The sequence below is a fragment of the Anas platyrhynchos genome, chromosome 3 (assembly GCF_047663525.1).
Source record: "Anas platyrhynchos isolate ZD024472 breed Pekin duck chromosome 3, IASCAAS_PekinDuck_T2T, whole genome shotgun sequence".
Classification (NCBI taxonomy): Eukaryota; Metazoa; Chordata; class Aves; order Anseriformes; family Anatidae; genus Anas; species Anas platyrhynchos.
In genome coordinates, this window is record NC_092589.1 from 2999505 (window position 1) to 3013993 (window position 14489).

A 14489-nucleotide genomic window follows, 5' to 3' on the forward strand; every position below is an offset into this window, starting at 1 on the left:
CAGTGCATCCATCAGAGAGGCCCAGAGGATGCACGTCTCTTCAGCGGCATCCCAATGGAAACCTTTGTGCTGAAAACTTGCTCCTTATCAGTGTCAATTTCCTCATATTCAGGAGAATTCTTTCCTGCCCAAGCAGGAGCCAGATCAAATCTGTTGGAGCCAGAAGAATTTCCCAGGTTAGCAGGGTGATGTCAGGGTAAGCATCAGTACCCACGCTTTCACCGCATCTGCTGCTGGGAGCCTCGACTGCTGAGGGAAGCACGGGCAGGGGAGGCTCGGGCTTTGGGGAGGAGGAAGGAGAGAGGAAGCTTGAGTGCTTTGTAGAGTGAGGTCCTTTAACAAATCCCCCGTGAATCTGGGGCCTCGCTTTTGGAGTTGCAGGGCTATAGAAGTCTTGGCAGAGGTTGTGCACCAGGGTTTCACCCTTTGAGAGACCCAAGCGGCGTGGCTGAAACCCAAGCTGCAGCTGCCACGCACAGCAGCTTCTGGGAATGCAGGTGTTGCCTTCCTGGTGCCATCTTCTCGCCATCCGGCAGCAAGGAGTGGCCAGCGCTGTGCAAACAAAGCCTTCTGCTGTCAGCTAACAAATCAATTTGCTGATGGCTCTGAATTCATCCAGCAATAACAGGTTTGGGCACCTCAGAAAATGCTGAGCCTACCCAAAACGTGATCTCCAATTTTTTGAGGCAGGTACAGAGGTCATCAGCTTTCCGTGCAAATGGCCATATATGTTTGCCTGTTTTGCAAAGCTCTGGATCTGGCCCCCTCTTTGAGCACACAAAGAGTTGAACACATGGTCTGAAATGGATTGTTTGCAAACTGAAAGGAATCAGGGAGATTAATTACAGGAACCTTCAGGGTCCTGAGAAATGCAGCTCAAACACCGTCACTGGAGCGTGGGCATACAGCTGGTGATGAGCTGGAAAGAGTTTTCCCTGCAGCGTTGTCAGCACAAGAGGCGGTGCAGCTAACAGGGAACAGCTGAAATGCTCTGTAATTAGATGATCTTTAAGGTCCTTTCCAACCCAAACCATTCCATGCCTCTAATGCCACCGCTCGCCTGCGTGTTAACAATTGTGGTGCCGACAGCACTGTAAAGTAGCAGCCGTTAATGCTGTCCCTGCAGCAAAGGAGCAAAGGGCTCTGGGACAGGGCTTTGGCTTCAGATTTCAGTTTCCTTCCCCACACAAACCTGCTTAAAAACTGGTGTCAGTTTTTAATGAGCAGGTGAGCGGGGAAGCTGCTGGAGGTCCCCCCAGCACTGGTGTGGTGGCACGGGCTGGGACTGGGTGATGCAGGTGGCGGTGCCATCGCTCTGCTCTGCCACTGCCCCACATTCCTCACCCTGAGCTCAAACATCTCGCATACTGCCACACAGATAAAGGAAAGGGCCTCATTATGGCCGTAAATGGTTTTAATTAAAACTAAGTTTACAATTTGCATAACAAAGGTCTGCCTCGTGGAAGGGTTGGGAAGGCCATGCTAGTATGGCCTTCCACGTTGCAGGTGGGGGCACCAGGACAGGGCACTGTCTGGCTTTTCTTTGCATTTTTGTTGTGAGGTGTTACTGAACGCGCTGCTGGGAAGCACCACCGAGTCCCAGCACTGCACTGGCCCTGCCACGACTGTGCAGGACGCCCCAGGAACTTTCCAGAAAGTGGCTCCCAGCTGCTGGGACTTCGGCATGGCTCCTGCCAGGCGGCCTCCTAGGCTGGGTAACTCACCCATTACAGGCAGCAACAACAAAAGACCTGCTGGCCTTGAAGCTCAGGGAGCACAGAGCCCTCCCTGTTTGTCACCTCGGCTCCAACTTGCCACGTGCCTTATCAGCATCCTTTGGGCCACAGTGGCTTTAGACAAACTTAGTTTTTTAAATCGCTGCCCCTGTGCCAGGCACTGGCTCACAGCAAGCCCTGCACAGGATGGCAAAGCACCGGGCAGCTGATGTAGCTGCTGCTGGGGTGCGCGGGGAAATGCTGCATTTCAGCCTGAGATGCAGATTTTATTTATTTATCAGGATAAGGATCCAGGTCATCATTTCATTTGCTAATTTTATAGTTTTTCATATATATGAATTAAATCTATTCCAATAACAGTGTAAAAGAAAAAAAAAAAAAGAAGGGAAAAAACCCCATCTGCATCCAATGGTTCCTTAGATTCGGACCTAGAAAATTTCATACATATAAATGAAACAAATTATAAAACTAACTAGATGCTAGCTATAGAATTTATTCTGTATAATAGATTATAAATATGTAACTTGAATGAAGATTAGATGTTCATATATAAAATTTATCAATATTTGTATACGTTGTATTATGCAGTATGGCACATGAGATATATAACGTGTATTAGAAATTATATGTTGCCTGTTATATAAAACTTGTTATAGAAAGCATATTATAAAGCACTGTATGTAGTATATATGTATAATTATTTATACTTTATTATTTAGATAATGAAATATTTTATATATTTCACATATATAAATTGTATGTATTACATACAAAAAGAAAAAATATATATAATTTTGTATGTATTAGCTTTCTAAGACTATGTTGTTTAGTGTATAGAGTGTTCGTTATAGAATGCACTGTTTTATATGTATATGCACATACTGCATACGGGGCATATACATGCATGCACAATGTATGTACATTATATATATTATGCATAATCTATCATCTATAGTCTATGTATTGTCCATATTATATTGTACATTGCATCAAATATTCTATGATGTATGTTATACTTTCATTATATGACATATATAGTATCAAGTATTATTTTGATAATTAAATATAATCTATGATGTGTTATTTATACATTACTGAGATTATATAACCATGTATAACTTTTAGTAAGTACTTATGCTTTAAAGAAATATACTACATATAATATGCAATATTGTAGTTTATGTAGTATATACAGAATATATTATAGTCTATACAGCAATATGTGTATGTATAGATGTAATATATACATGTATATATGTATATATCCAGTGTATATATGTGTGTGAACACATGCATAATATAAATATACTAAAAATAAAGTAATATAATATACAATATAAATATTGTATATGCTTTCTGCAAACCATAATATATTTGGATAAAACTAATAAATATTTGTATAATAAAAATTAACATTTTATTGTTACATATATATTAATAATGTACAAAGAATATAAAATTTATTGTACATAGGACATTTATACTACATTACAGTGCATATTTTATAATATATATAATTTATAATATAATATGTATGTCATGCTCCTGCATGCTGGCCAACGGGTGCAGTTAGGGGTACAAATGGGGCACGTGAGGCCTTTACCAGAGTCGTTTGGATTAATTCTCCATTGTGGAAGAGAGCAATTCAAGAGAGAACTTGGTTGTCCCTTCAGAAAGAGCAGCAGACATTTCAAAGCTGCTTTTGCACTGCCAAATAATCCCGTATCATTCCCGCTGGCCTAAGTGGGTGTTAATGCCTGAGCACCCCCAACATAATTATGATGGAGCACACCCCCCCCCTTCGTTTTTGTAAGTGATATCTCTGCAGAGTAGAAAATTGCTGTAAGAAACATTGTTTTTAATGTCCATGCAAATTCCCAGCAATGGGGCATTACACGGCTTAGGAAGGGAAGCCTTGTCATCATGCATTTCTTGCAATGAATGGTATATAAATAATGTCTTCTGGGGTTTAGTAATGCTCTGTAAGTATTATTAGCAAGATGCTGCAAAGCCCCTTCAGAGGAGGCTGGTGATGATGTGTGCTGGGAGCATGCTCTGCCACCGAAATACTGCTGAAGTGCACGTGCTGGCCAAGTGCCGTCATCAGTGTGCCAAAGCATGAGGTGGGGAAACACTACTGACAGCAGTGCTGCCTATGCTTAACAGCAAAGTCTTTTGCTGGGACCAGCCAGGTTGGCATCAAATGTTCTGAACCGCAGCAGTCACTCTTAGATGTGTTACTAGGTGGCCTTGTGATCCCCTTTGCCTTGTATTTCAAAACCCAGGATAAAACAAAAGCCACCTGCTGTCCACCAGAAATAAACCATTTGGTAAAAGTACAAAACCTTTATGAGAAGATGCCAGAGGGTTTCAGCAGGATGTCTTTCAGGTGGGTTGGTCTCTCCCTGCCCACAGGTGAGCGAAGCACATTCCTGAGCAGCCTGCAACAAGTGCTCACTGCAGCAGTGCAGCCACGGGGCCTTGCTGCACACCGCATGCACTGGGCTTTAGCCCCAGATCCTTGACCAGGTTTGAATCAGACCTGAAAAACCATTAGGCATGCAACATGGTGACCCATAGTTCGTGCTTCCCAAGCTCAGGTGCTGCCCCTGGGCATGGTGCGGGGACAAGAGCCCCTTGGGAACGGCCACTGCCAGTGGCAGCAGCCCCAGTGTCACAGTGCTGCTCGCTGCTCTTTAAAGAAGAAGCTGTTGTGAGCTCAGGGCTGTGAAGTTTCTGAGGGGTAACAGGACAACTTTGTTGTTGTTTACTTTATGGTACACAACTTCAGCTGAGTTTTCACAAATTAATATTACTTTTTTTTTTTTTTTGACATCAGGAAAACACTTTTTACTGGTGTTTTAATTCTTCTCTGAAATAGAGATGTGTATTGCTCTAAAGAGGAAAGTCTCACTTTATTCAGAATGCTTTTGAAATTATTTCAGACCATTTATTAGCTAACTAAGAACAAGACAACATCATGTATTCCATCATGAAAAAAATAAATTAAAATATGTTTTATTTTCCAATTTACCCCCACACAATCAGTAGAAATCAAAACCAAAATGTGAGGCAGAAAATCAAAATGTCAGTCAAACGCTTGGCCAGCGGGCTCCTTCCCTGCAGGATTCCTGCGCTCACCTGGATCCCAGGCATGCCAACTGTGCCCTGCACCCGCTCGCTGTGTGCTTCAGCTCCCACCCTGGATGGTGAGTGCCCAGCCAAAGGCACGCCGTGGGGATGTGCCGCCAGCAAGCTGCTTCACAAAGCTAACAGCAAAAATGTCCCATGAGCTTGGTGGTACTGTATTTGTGACACAGTGTTCCACATTTACAGGGAAGCACTGCAGAGAGATGATGATGCAAAAACAGGCGGACACTCAAGTTAACACATAAGTGGAAGTGCAAAAACTGGTGGCCCAATCATGCATTTTGCTTCACTTAAAAATCAGTCCCCTTCACTTCAGACAAATCACATTAAGTTCGGAGATGTTCACTTAAATGCTGAGTAGCATAATAACCAAAAATTGAACAAAAAAGCAACAAGAACCAGACCTGAGGAGGAACAGGAAGGCCAGCGGTATATCTGTCATACTGGACAGAGACACTGATGTTCAGAACACCCAAAAACCAAAGGTAATGCAGATGAGCTTTACCGCCGCCTGCCCCAATCATCCTCATATGAAGAGTGGCTGGGGGCTCTGGGCTGCACGGTGCCAGCCCCACCACGGCCACCAGAAGGTCCTGCGTCCTGCGGGGGCACTGGGGCTCGTGCTACTGTGCCCTGTTGCGTCTCGCTGGTGCAGCATCTGCCCATTCCTGCCTTTGGTCTGGATGTCTTCCTCATGCTGCCTGTTTGCATTCATGCAGTACATCTTCTGGGTTGCCGTTTTTATAATACATGTTTTCTTAAGGTATAAAAAGTTTTCACCCCTGGAAACATATGATACATGTAGTATGAAATACATTTCCTATTCAAAATAAAAGATTTGCTTACTACACAAAGTGCCAACAGGACACTACATGTCCTTGAAAACCTTCAGATTTATTTTATTCTAACTAAGTGGAGATGTTTCAATTTGCAGATTATTGCCCTGATGTGAAAAGGTGAAGTGGTTACCTCAGAAGTATACTGTCTCACAATTATTCAAGCCCTGGTGAGTAGTCATAGCAGATGTGCAGCATTTGCTCTTCAAAAAGAAATGTGGCTATTTTTATTTTCCACACATAGTGAGCAGTTCACATTATGCAGCCACCACAAACATTATTGGAAAGGACTAAACAATCCTGAAGCTAAAGCCAGTGCTGAGAAAGAGGTCTTTTGGCTAAAACACGTGCAAAGATGTGAAATGTTTGTACCAAGCTGGCACCGTAGCTGCTGACTAGCGGCTGATGCCTGGCACAGGGTGCTGCCACCCCCAGCCCTCCCTTTGCCACAGGCCGGCATATACTGAGCACGCTGGAGAGGAGCTGAGAAGCCTGGATTGCTGCGGTGCTGAATGCACCGAGCACAGGCTGGAACATCCTCAGCTTCAGGATTTTGCACAATAGGTAGTGATGGATGACCTTGAATAAGATAGCATGATTAAGCAGAGCGATTTCAGTGCAGGTGCTGCCATTTGATGAAACTGGCAGCACCCTCCTGCATTTCAGATCAATGGCTTCTCTGATTATTACTAATTCTTAGCTACATGCACAAAACCTGCATTGGATGACTACTGAAAACAGAATTGGAGCAGAGGTTGAATAGATACTGAAAAGCACCTCAATCACTCACCCACACTTCAGAGGAGGAGGAGATTTTTAACGTCTAGTCATTAGAAAACTCCTTTCTACTTAGACAAAATTCCCTAATACACAATTATGTGTTGGACGGAATGACTACAATCAATGCTCTGAAATTACATTAGGTAACTGGTTTCAGCACTGGTTTGTGTCCTCTTGCTGCGACAGCTGCCTTGCACACAGGTGCCAAGGGAGGAGAGGCGCATGCTGCCGGGAGGGCTCCCCAGCACCGCCATGCTCCTCGCAACAGCAACAGTCAAGAGAGCACAGGTGATGTTTGGTCATCGAGGATGGCTACGTGAATACATACAACGATAATTTTACAGAGCAAGCCCCTTGCCCATCCCCTTCAGCACACGCTCATCCCGAATTTCAAGTTCTGTTGGCAAAATACATGGCTCGATACATGTTGAGGTCTTTAGGGTTCCTTGAAGGGGGTGCATTCCCACAGCCCTTCAGCTGGAAGACTTGCTGAGTGTGCTGGCGGAGCGGCGAAGCTTCCCAGAGACTTTGCTCCTGGCGGCACGTGGCAGCGTCGGCGAGGTTGGCTCCGCTAGCTCTATTCCTATGGTGACAGTAAGGTCGGCGCTTGCGCTTGTGGTGAGGCAGCCTGGAAAACAGAACGGGCATAGAGAAGGTGCCTAAGAAATGAGACAACCTGCCTGCAACCTGTGTTTGCAGCTGAACAACTGCTTTGCAAAGGGCAGCCCCTCTCCACCTCCTCTTCCACGTTACTCAGGGCTATGACAGCTGATCTGAACATTTATGTTAGAGACTCTGCCCAGGCAGCTGAGGGGCTGCACCCTGTGTTTTCAGGAGAAATGAGTGGTTTCTGTGCTAGCTTCCAGGCAGAGCTGGTGTGGGACTGTGAGTGCCCCCCGCACCGGTCTGCACAGCACCTGCAGCAGCCTGACACAGAGCTCTAGCCACAACCACAAAGGCAAAATGGAACTCAGAAAATGTTTCTTTCACATGTGTACAATTACTATTTTGCTTATTACTTTTTTGCTTGATATTTCTTGCTGCATTTCACCAAGAGACTTTTCTGTATGTGGTCTATGACAGAGGTCTGAGAGCAAACTTCCAGAACGTGCTCACTTTCATCAGGGTCCCTGGAATGTGTTTTGGTAGCTGATAAAAAATAAAGAATCCCAAGTTTTCCTCCTTAGCTCCATAATTCAAACAGGACACCAAATGCCCATCAGTGTCATTGTTCTCATGACCAGCACTCAGGAATGGTGTTTGTGAGCTGGGAAATACTGGACACCAGCAGTGCATGCTACGTGCATTTACGCTTTGTTGTTCAACAACATGAAGTTACACCTCAGTTACTCCCCAGAGGTGATTATGACTACAGGTCAGGGCTAGATGGGTTGTCTGAATAAGCAGCTGGGGATATGACTATTGAACTAAAAAATAAATGAATAAAACTGAGTGTGTGTGCACACAGCTCTCGCCTGTCCCCTGCGCAGCCCCTGCCGTGCGCTGGGGAATACTTGCATAGATGCTGCAACACCGCACTGCTCTTGCTGCTGGGGCTTTGACTTGTCCCAAGGCATTTCTTGGCGTGAATGTCATTTCATCAGCTCCCTTGGGCTGCAGTATTTTTAAATCATGTTACAACTCCCTCTCCATCTCTGTGTGTTTTTTTTTTCTGGTGGCAGAGGAACGGCGCCGTGCTCAGGTGTTTGCAGCCCCTGTTTGTGTTACCGAGCAGGGCTGAGCCCAAACCAGAGGCCAGGGCCAGTCCCTGCAGCCAGATGAGCACCTCTGAACTCAGACCAATGGCTGGATTTTGCAGCACAAACCTACTTGGAGTTTGACAGGGGTCTGTATCTTCTGGCTGTGCCTTTATTTGCCTTTAATCTACATGATGGATGACTGCAGGGATGTCTAACACACCTTCAGCTCACTAACCCGAGTGACTCAAGCATGCAAGAAGTACTCTGCAACTCAGCCCGTGCCTGGGTTACGTGCTGAAGGCATCAAAATGCTCAGGTCAAATGTGCTGGTTAATTGGTTCAGAGACCTGCAGCTTTAGGGAGAGCACATTTTATCAGCAAGCCCTGCAAACAAAGGAGCTGCTCGCGCTCCTGGCGGGGTTTTCTGGTAGCATTGGCAGTGCCACCTGGTACGTCCACACAGCGCTCGAACCTCGTGACTGACTGGGAACTCTGCAGTGCTTGTTGGGCACAGGCAGCCCCTCATTTTGTTTCCTCACTTGAAGGATTAAGACCTGAGCCCTGTGCTGTAGCTAACTCTGGATACGTTGGTGAACCAACATGATAAACGCTGTAAAGCTGAGGTCTGGCTGCAGCTAAATCTAAAGCCTGTCCTGCTTCCCTGAAGTCCTGTAGCCAGTTTACAACCTGGTGCTCACATTTCAGATGCAATCTTTACTTACCACATTTATACTTCAAGACAACTGACTGAAGGGAAAATAGCGCATTAAAAAAGGGTGAAAAACATGAAAATGTGCAAAGGCATTTTCTGTGAAAAATGTGGAGCTGTCAGTTTGGGATTAAAAAGAAAACCTGCGGTGTTGTTCGCAGGGAGAAAAGCGTGGGGGAGAAAGGGGGTGTGAGGGAGGTGCCGTACTTTACATTCCTGCAGTTGAGCAGCATGGCAGATGGTCAAAATAATACAGTTTTCACCAAATGGACAAGCTCAAGCAATATTCATGCAGGCTCCCAACAATGACTCGCCTGCGCATATGAAAGGCTGGGCAGCGGCGGGCAGGGCGTGGGACGAGGCGCAGCCCGGTCCCCCCCATCCCAGAACCCTCCGGCCCCCAGCCCACACATTCCTTCAGTCACAACTTTCTCCCAGCGAGTCCTGAGCTTAGCAGTCAACCTTGGAGCAGCCCCTGAACCACCATGATTGATAGGGAGACGGCAGCTGCAGAGTGAGCGAGTAATAACCACAAAAGATAAAGGCTTTCATACAAATATTATAATTCCACTTGCAAGCTGTCTGAAACGAACTCTAATTACATGGCCTCCTTGTGGGGGAAGCCTGCAACTTTGTTCACTCGCTTGGCCGGGGAGAGGGCACGGGGCTGTGCAGGGGCTGCTGAGGGGCTCGCTCGTTTTGTCACTGCTGCTGTGGTCCTGCGTTTGGTTCAGAGGGTGCACAGACAGCATGCAAGTGGAAGTTGTAAAAATCAAGCAGCAGCTCCGGAATGGTGTATTGAATAAAAAGTATTCATTTTCAACTCACAGGTGGGCCCCTGGAGTGCTCGGGCCCTTCAAAATTCAACCAAACAGGTGGAAGTTGCCACAGGGGGAATTTGCCCATGGGGAGCACATCAGCCCTTCCCTGTGGGCAGCAGGAGGGCAGGGGTGGTGGGATGGCGTTAGGGAGAGGCAGAGACAGCCTAAGGCCAAGCCACCAGCACAGGAAGAGGAAGAAGAGGAGGAGGAGGAAGAGAAGGAGCATGGTTAGTGATAGAGCGCGACGCCAGCAGTGTGGCCTGTGGGAAGCATCGCTCTTACCTGCGGCAATTACCGTAACGAGACCATTACATATTCTAATCTAAAGGGAGAGAACACAAAATGGTGTAAATACAGGAACAAGCACACACATTGCGCTCACGCGAAACCCAGGCTGGCTGCCCATGGGCGCTCAGCAGCAAGCTGAGCACGGTGGGCAGCGGGCTGAGTGAAAGGGTCGCCTCAGCACCAGGGACCTGGGGAGAAAGTGGCGACTGCGGGCGTTCTTGTGGCTTCTGCTGGTGCATTGATTGGAAAAGCAGAGGAAGGAAACGTTGGCAAGAATTAGAATGAATAATTGTCGTCTTCAACTTCTGCCAAACTTGCAGACACGGTGCCATGGGCATCCAGCATCCTCTTACTCCTACATTTCCAGCATTGTTAGTGGTCATACAGGTTCAATCTGGGTAAAATGAGAGACTTCTTGGAGACCTAGACTGCTATTACACTGTAGCCAGGTTAAAAAATCAGAGTGAACAACATACACGTCACTGTGCCACATAAACTTCACGCAGGTGGAAAGTAATGTTTGTGCATAAAAACACAGCACGTGCAGGGTGTGCCTGCACACCAACAGGATCAGGCACCTCCGCAGCTCTTGCAGGTATGAATACTTTACGGTGATGCAACCTTAGGATCTTAGAATAAGTCCCTTGCAGAAAGGGATTAAAAATTCAGTTAGTAATACAGACAAAAGCACGCTTTAAATGAACAGTTATCTTTTGGAGAGCTGCAGAGATCTGATTTGCTTTAATCTACTGAATAGAACAAACCAGGCTTCTCACACAACACCAGGGTACATTCCCCAGGAAAAAAACAAAAACAAAAAACAAACAATAACAACAACAACAACAACAACAAAACTCTTTTAAGCAATTTTCCCCCGTCACAGGTGGCTGCAGTACACATTGGGAGCTCCAGGCCTGGCTCGCTTCGTACCTGGTCAGCGTGGCTGGTGCACGGGAGGACCAGGGTGGCCACTTGGGGCGAACCCATGTGCATGAGAATGGACCCTAACAGCATGTGTGATCACTGAGGATCTCAAAGCTTTGTACTTGAGGTAGATCCATGAGGTTTCCACATGGGTCACGACTTATCCCCACAGTGAGCCTATCGGCTATGACACCACTGTGGAAACCTTTGTTTCTTCCTCAGTAAGTGTGGAGGCAAGAAAATTGCAGAGAGAATCACACGGGAAATCCGCTTAGCATTTTGACCTGCTCTGCTTTCCACTGACAAGGACACAGCTGAAAACACCATGTGAGTGTGTTCTGAAGCCATTATCAATAGGTAAAGGAACTGTGGCTGCATTCATTCAAAACCAAGCATGTTTGAATGCCAATGACCTGAAATGCAGGTACAGCAGCAAACTATGCATTAAGGATGTGAGAGATCGAATCTTTGGCTCTGCATCTATACCGTGTGCTCCTTTGCTCAGGTGTCTTGTGTAGCACCATCTGATGAACTATGCCACTGTTCTGCCACCGGTGGCAGCTGCTTGACACCTGCATTTGGCCCTTCCATGGAAGAAAAGGCAGGTATTCTGGATGGGGCCACCCCGACCTCCCCCTGCAAGTTTCATCTGGAGTTTTCAAGGGGCTGGACTCATGCCATCCACTGCACTGCAGGCCGTGGCAGCAGTCCCATGCCTCCCCTGCCATCCTGCATGGTCCATATGCCCCCAAGCCAGCCCAGTCGGCACCATGCACATTGGCCTCGGCGTACTCGGGTCAGAGGCGCTACAGAGGGCACAGAGCTGATGCCACCTTAGGATTTGCTTCATGGTACTTAGCATTACTGTCCTGTTGGGTAACAGAGCATTTCTGACCCTCATGGGGAAGCCAGGAATTTCACTAACTAGACAAGAGCATTTCATGAAAATATGTAAAATACCGTGCTGCCGACACGCACAAAATCCAGCTCTTTACAAACACGAGGGGTCTGACCAGCCCTGGAGAGTGGCGTGGCATGCCAAGGGCATGGGAGCTTCCTTTCCGTTCCTCCCACCTGACTACTAGTGGGGTGCTCGAGCCCCTCGGAGTGCTCTGGGCTGGAGCAGATTAATTAAGGGGGATGCCACAGCCTGCAAAAGATTTTCACTGACTGACCGAATCCCACAGAGGAAAATCAGCGTTTCTGATTTCTAGTGTTGTCTCTGAAAATGTAGCTGGTGCTCCTGTGTGGGAAGGGCTGTACTTCCACTTGCTCGCTGCCTCATCATTCAGCAAAATTCTGCCTGTTCATAGCACCCATCTGTTATCACAGAAAGCGCCAGGGTTTCTCAGCTTTGCCATGAGAAGAGGCAGAAGGTGGACAGAGTTGCTGTGTCACATTGTTTGGATACCTCATGCGGGTGTCACTAAGTGAGAGGGAAGGAGGGAGTGGAAAACATGAGATTTATTTTGTGCGTCTTGCTGAAAGGCATCTCTGGGGAGAAAGGGTAAATTTCGGGTTTCTGCAGAGCCTCATGACTTTCCTCCTTCATTAAATCAGGTAATTATGCTTGATTCAATTGAAAATTTCATTTGGCACCTTTTCATTCTCTGCTACCAAGCAGCGACCATGGCCAAGAGAAAATTTTACCAAGCAGGGAGAAAAACACTTTGGTGTCTGAGGGCTGGTGAGGTTCATGACATGGTTCGTCAGTGTGTGTACAGATACACTTGCGAGCAGCCAAGCAGGGAACAGTGCACTTACGATCACAAAACAAAAACTCTGGGACTGGAAATGATGGGAGGTAAAATTTCAGCATCCCACTGGGTTCTGCCTGTTTGCGATGCAGAGAAACAGGCAGGGCCTCCAAGAACTGCTGGATGAGCAGAGAGCTACCATGGGAGGAACACCGTGATGGGACGCCTCCCCTTCTGCACCGAGAGCTCTGCCACCAGCAGTGGGGATGGAACAAGTTCTGGAATCACGCACACATGGCACCACAGGTCCCGAGAGCTGCTCCAAACCAGCACGCGGCTTGGCTTGGCTGTGCCATGCACAGAGCAGTGGGGTCAGTGACCACGCAGCCCTGAGACCCACACGAGAGGTGGCAGGGCCAGAGCTGAGCCAGTGTGAGAGATGCTCCAGTCGGCTGAGTGGGAGCCACCCAGGGAAACGGCGTGGAGAAGCGCCTTGCATCTTGTGCCTCCTCCTGCATGATCTTCACAGGGAAAGAGAAAAATATTTAATACCTGCAGTCCTTTCCCATTTGGTATAGCTTCCCACCCCTCGCTCCACCTCCCCAAGCCTTCTCCCCTTTGTTTACTGCCTGGACAACTTCTACCACTGCAACGATTCGATTCGCTTCCACGACTGCAAATTTCTCTCTGGCAGCCTCCCACGCAGAGTGCAGCCAGCTCCCCACAGCCCTCACAGCGAGCTCGGCACGGCACAGCACAGTGTGCGTCCTTCCACGCAGGATGGGCAGCACCACACTGGGACGCGAGGAGTCTGCCGCTCCCACTGCAGCATGGCCACGGACCTGTCCGCAACCGCTGCCGGATGGTTTCAGCACCGCCTCTTTTCCCTGGAAAACTGGCTTCTGGGGGGGGCTCTGCTCTGCCAGGGCATTAGGGAACGCTGCACCGCTCACTTACTAGGAACTCATTTTTCAATTTCAGGCAACACGCTTGTGTCGTTAAAACTCAACACTTGTCACGTGCTGCACTTGCTGTAAGTAGTACCGTGACACAGCCGTTCGTTTTCAGATGGGCATTTTCTAATATTCAGCTCCATCCAGCTTCCCAAAAATACGAACATTACACAAAACCCAGAGAGACTTTTATTCTGCCTAGTACATAAAACTGCCCAAACATCCTACAGATTTTCAAGTAGACAGGGATTCTCACAGACAAGGAATGAAAAAAGAATAGCAAAACCAAACCAAACCAAAAAGAGTCACTGCTGAAATAGATTTAAAAATAATGCAAATATGTTCAATACAACAGTAACTTCCAGGTTCTGTTTTGCTTCTGCCAAAAATATATTTTAAAACGACACAGCCATTGGAAATGCTCTTTTTGCTTTAAAGTGAAAAACAAAGCTCAGCTCTTAGTAGAAAGCATTTTAAAATAATCCAAATCTTGTTTGTTGTACGCTTACACGTTTTCTACAATAAATTTATGCGTATAAAAGTCCAGAGACAAAAGAGAAGCATGTGTCATCTTTTCAACAAAAAGGCTGCAAAATCTCAGTTTTATGTAAATAAGCACACAGGGTTCCCAAGGCTTTAAAACCAGGGAATGCTGAAAACGTCTATAGTTCCTGAACTCAAGTGTTCCTCCTGGGCAATGCTATAATATTAATTAAAGAATCCATTTATCAACAGATACCACATGTCAGAGTTTTCCAGCACAGTTTTCCTGACACTCCACTGAAAATGATGCTTTAAAAAATGAAAATGGAAAGCATTAATCCGAGATTCTTCTGCCTGCTGTTTCATTCTGCAGTAGCGATTAGCAACTAAAAAAGTAAAGATTTAAACTATA

The 14489-nt window shown here is 46.7% G+C and overlaps 1 protein-coding gene across 12 annotated transcripts in view; it reads right to left on the bottom strand.

Annotated features, from left to right (window-relative positions):
• Positions 1 to 4661: 4661 nt before the first annotated feature.
• The window catches only part of RALGAPA2 (Ral GTPase activating protein catalytic subunit alpha 2), a 141185-nt gene continuing 131357 nt past the window's right edge, over positions 4662 to 14489 (bottom strand). For 9 of the 12 annotated variants that reach the window (XM_038176009.2, XM_038176005.2, XM_038176003.2 and 6 more), the window contains one exon: positions 4662 to 7130. In XM_038176009.2, the coding sequence (XP_038031937.2) occupies positions 6976 to 7130 (155 nt within the window). In that variant the 3' untranslated portion in view covers positions 4662 to 6975. Of the gene's footprint in view, positions 7131 to 10014; positions 10055 to 14489 lie in introns of all 12 variants that reach the window. The other 3 variants (XM_038176007.2, XM_072035190.1, XM_072035191.1) reach the window with 1 other exon arrangement.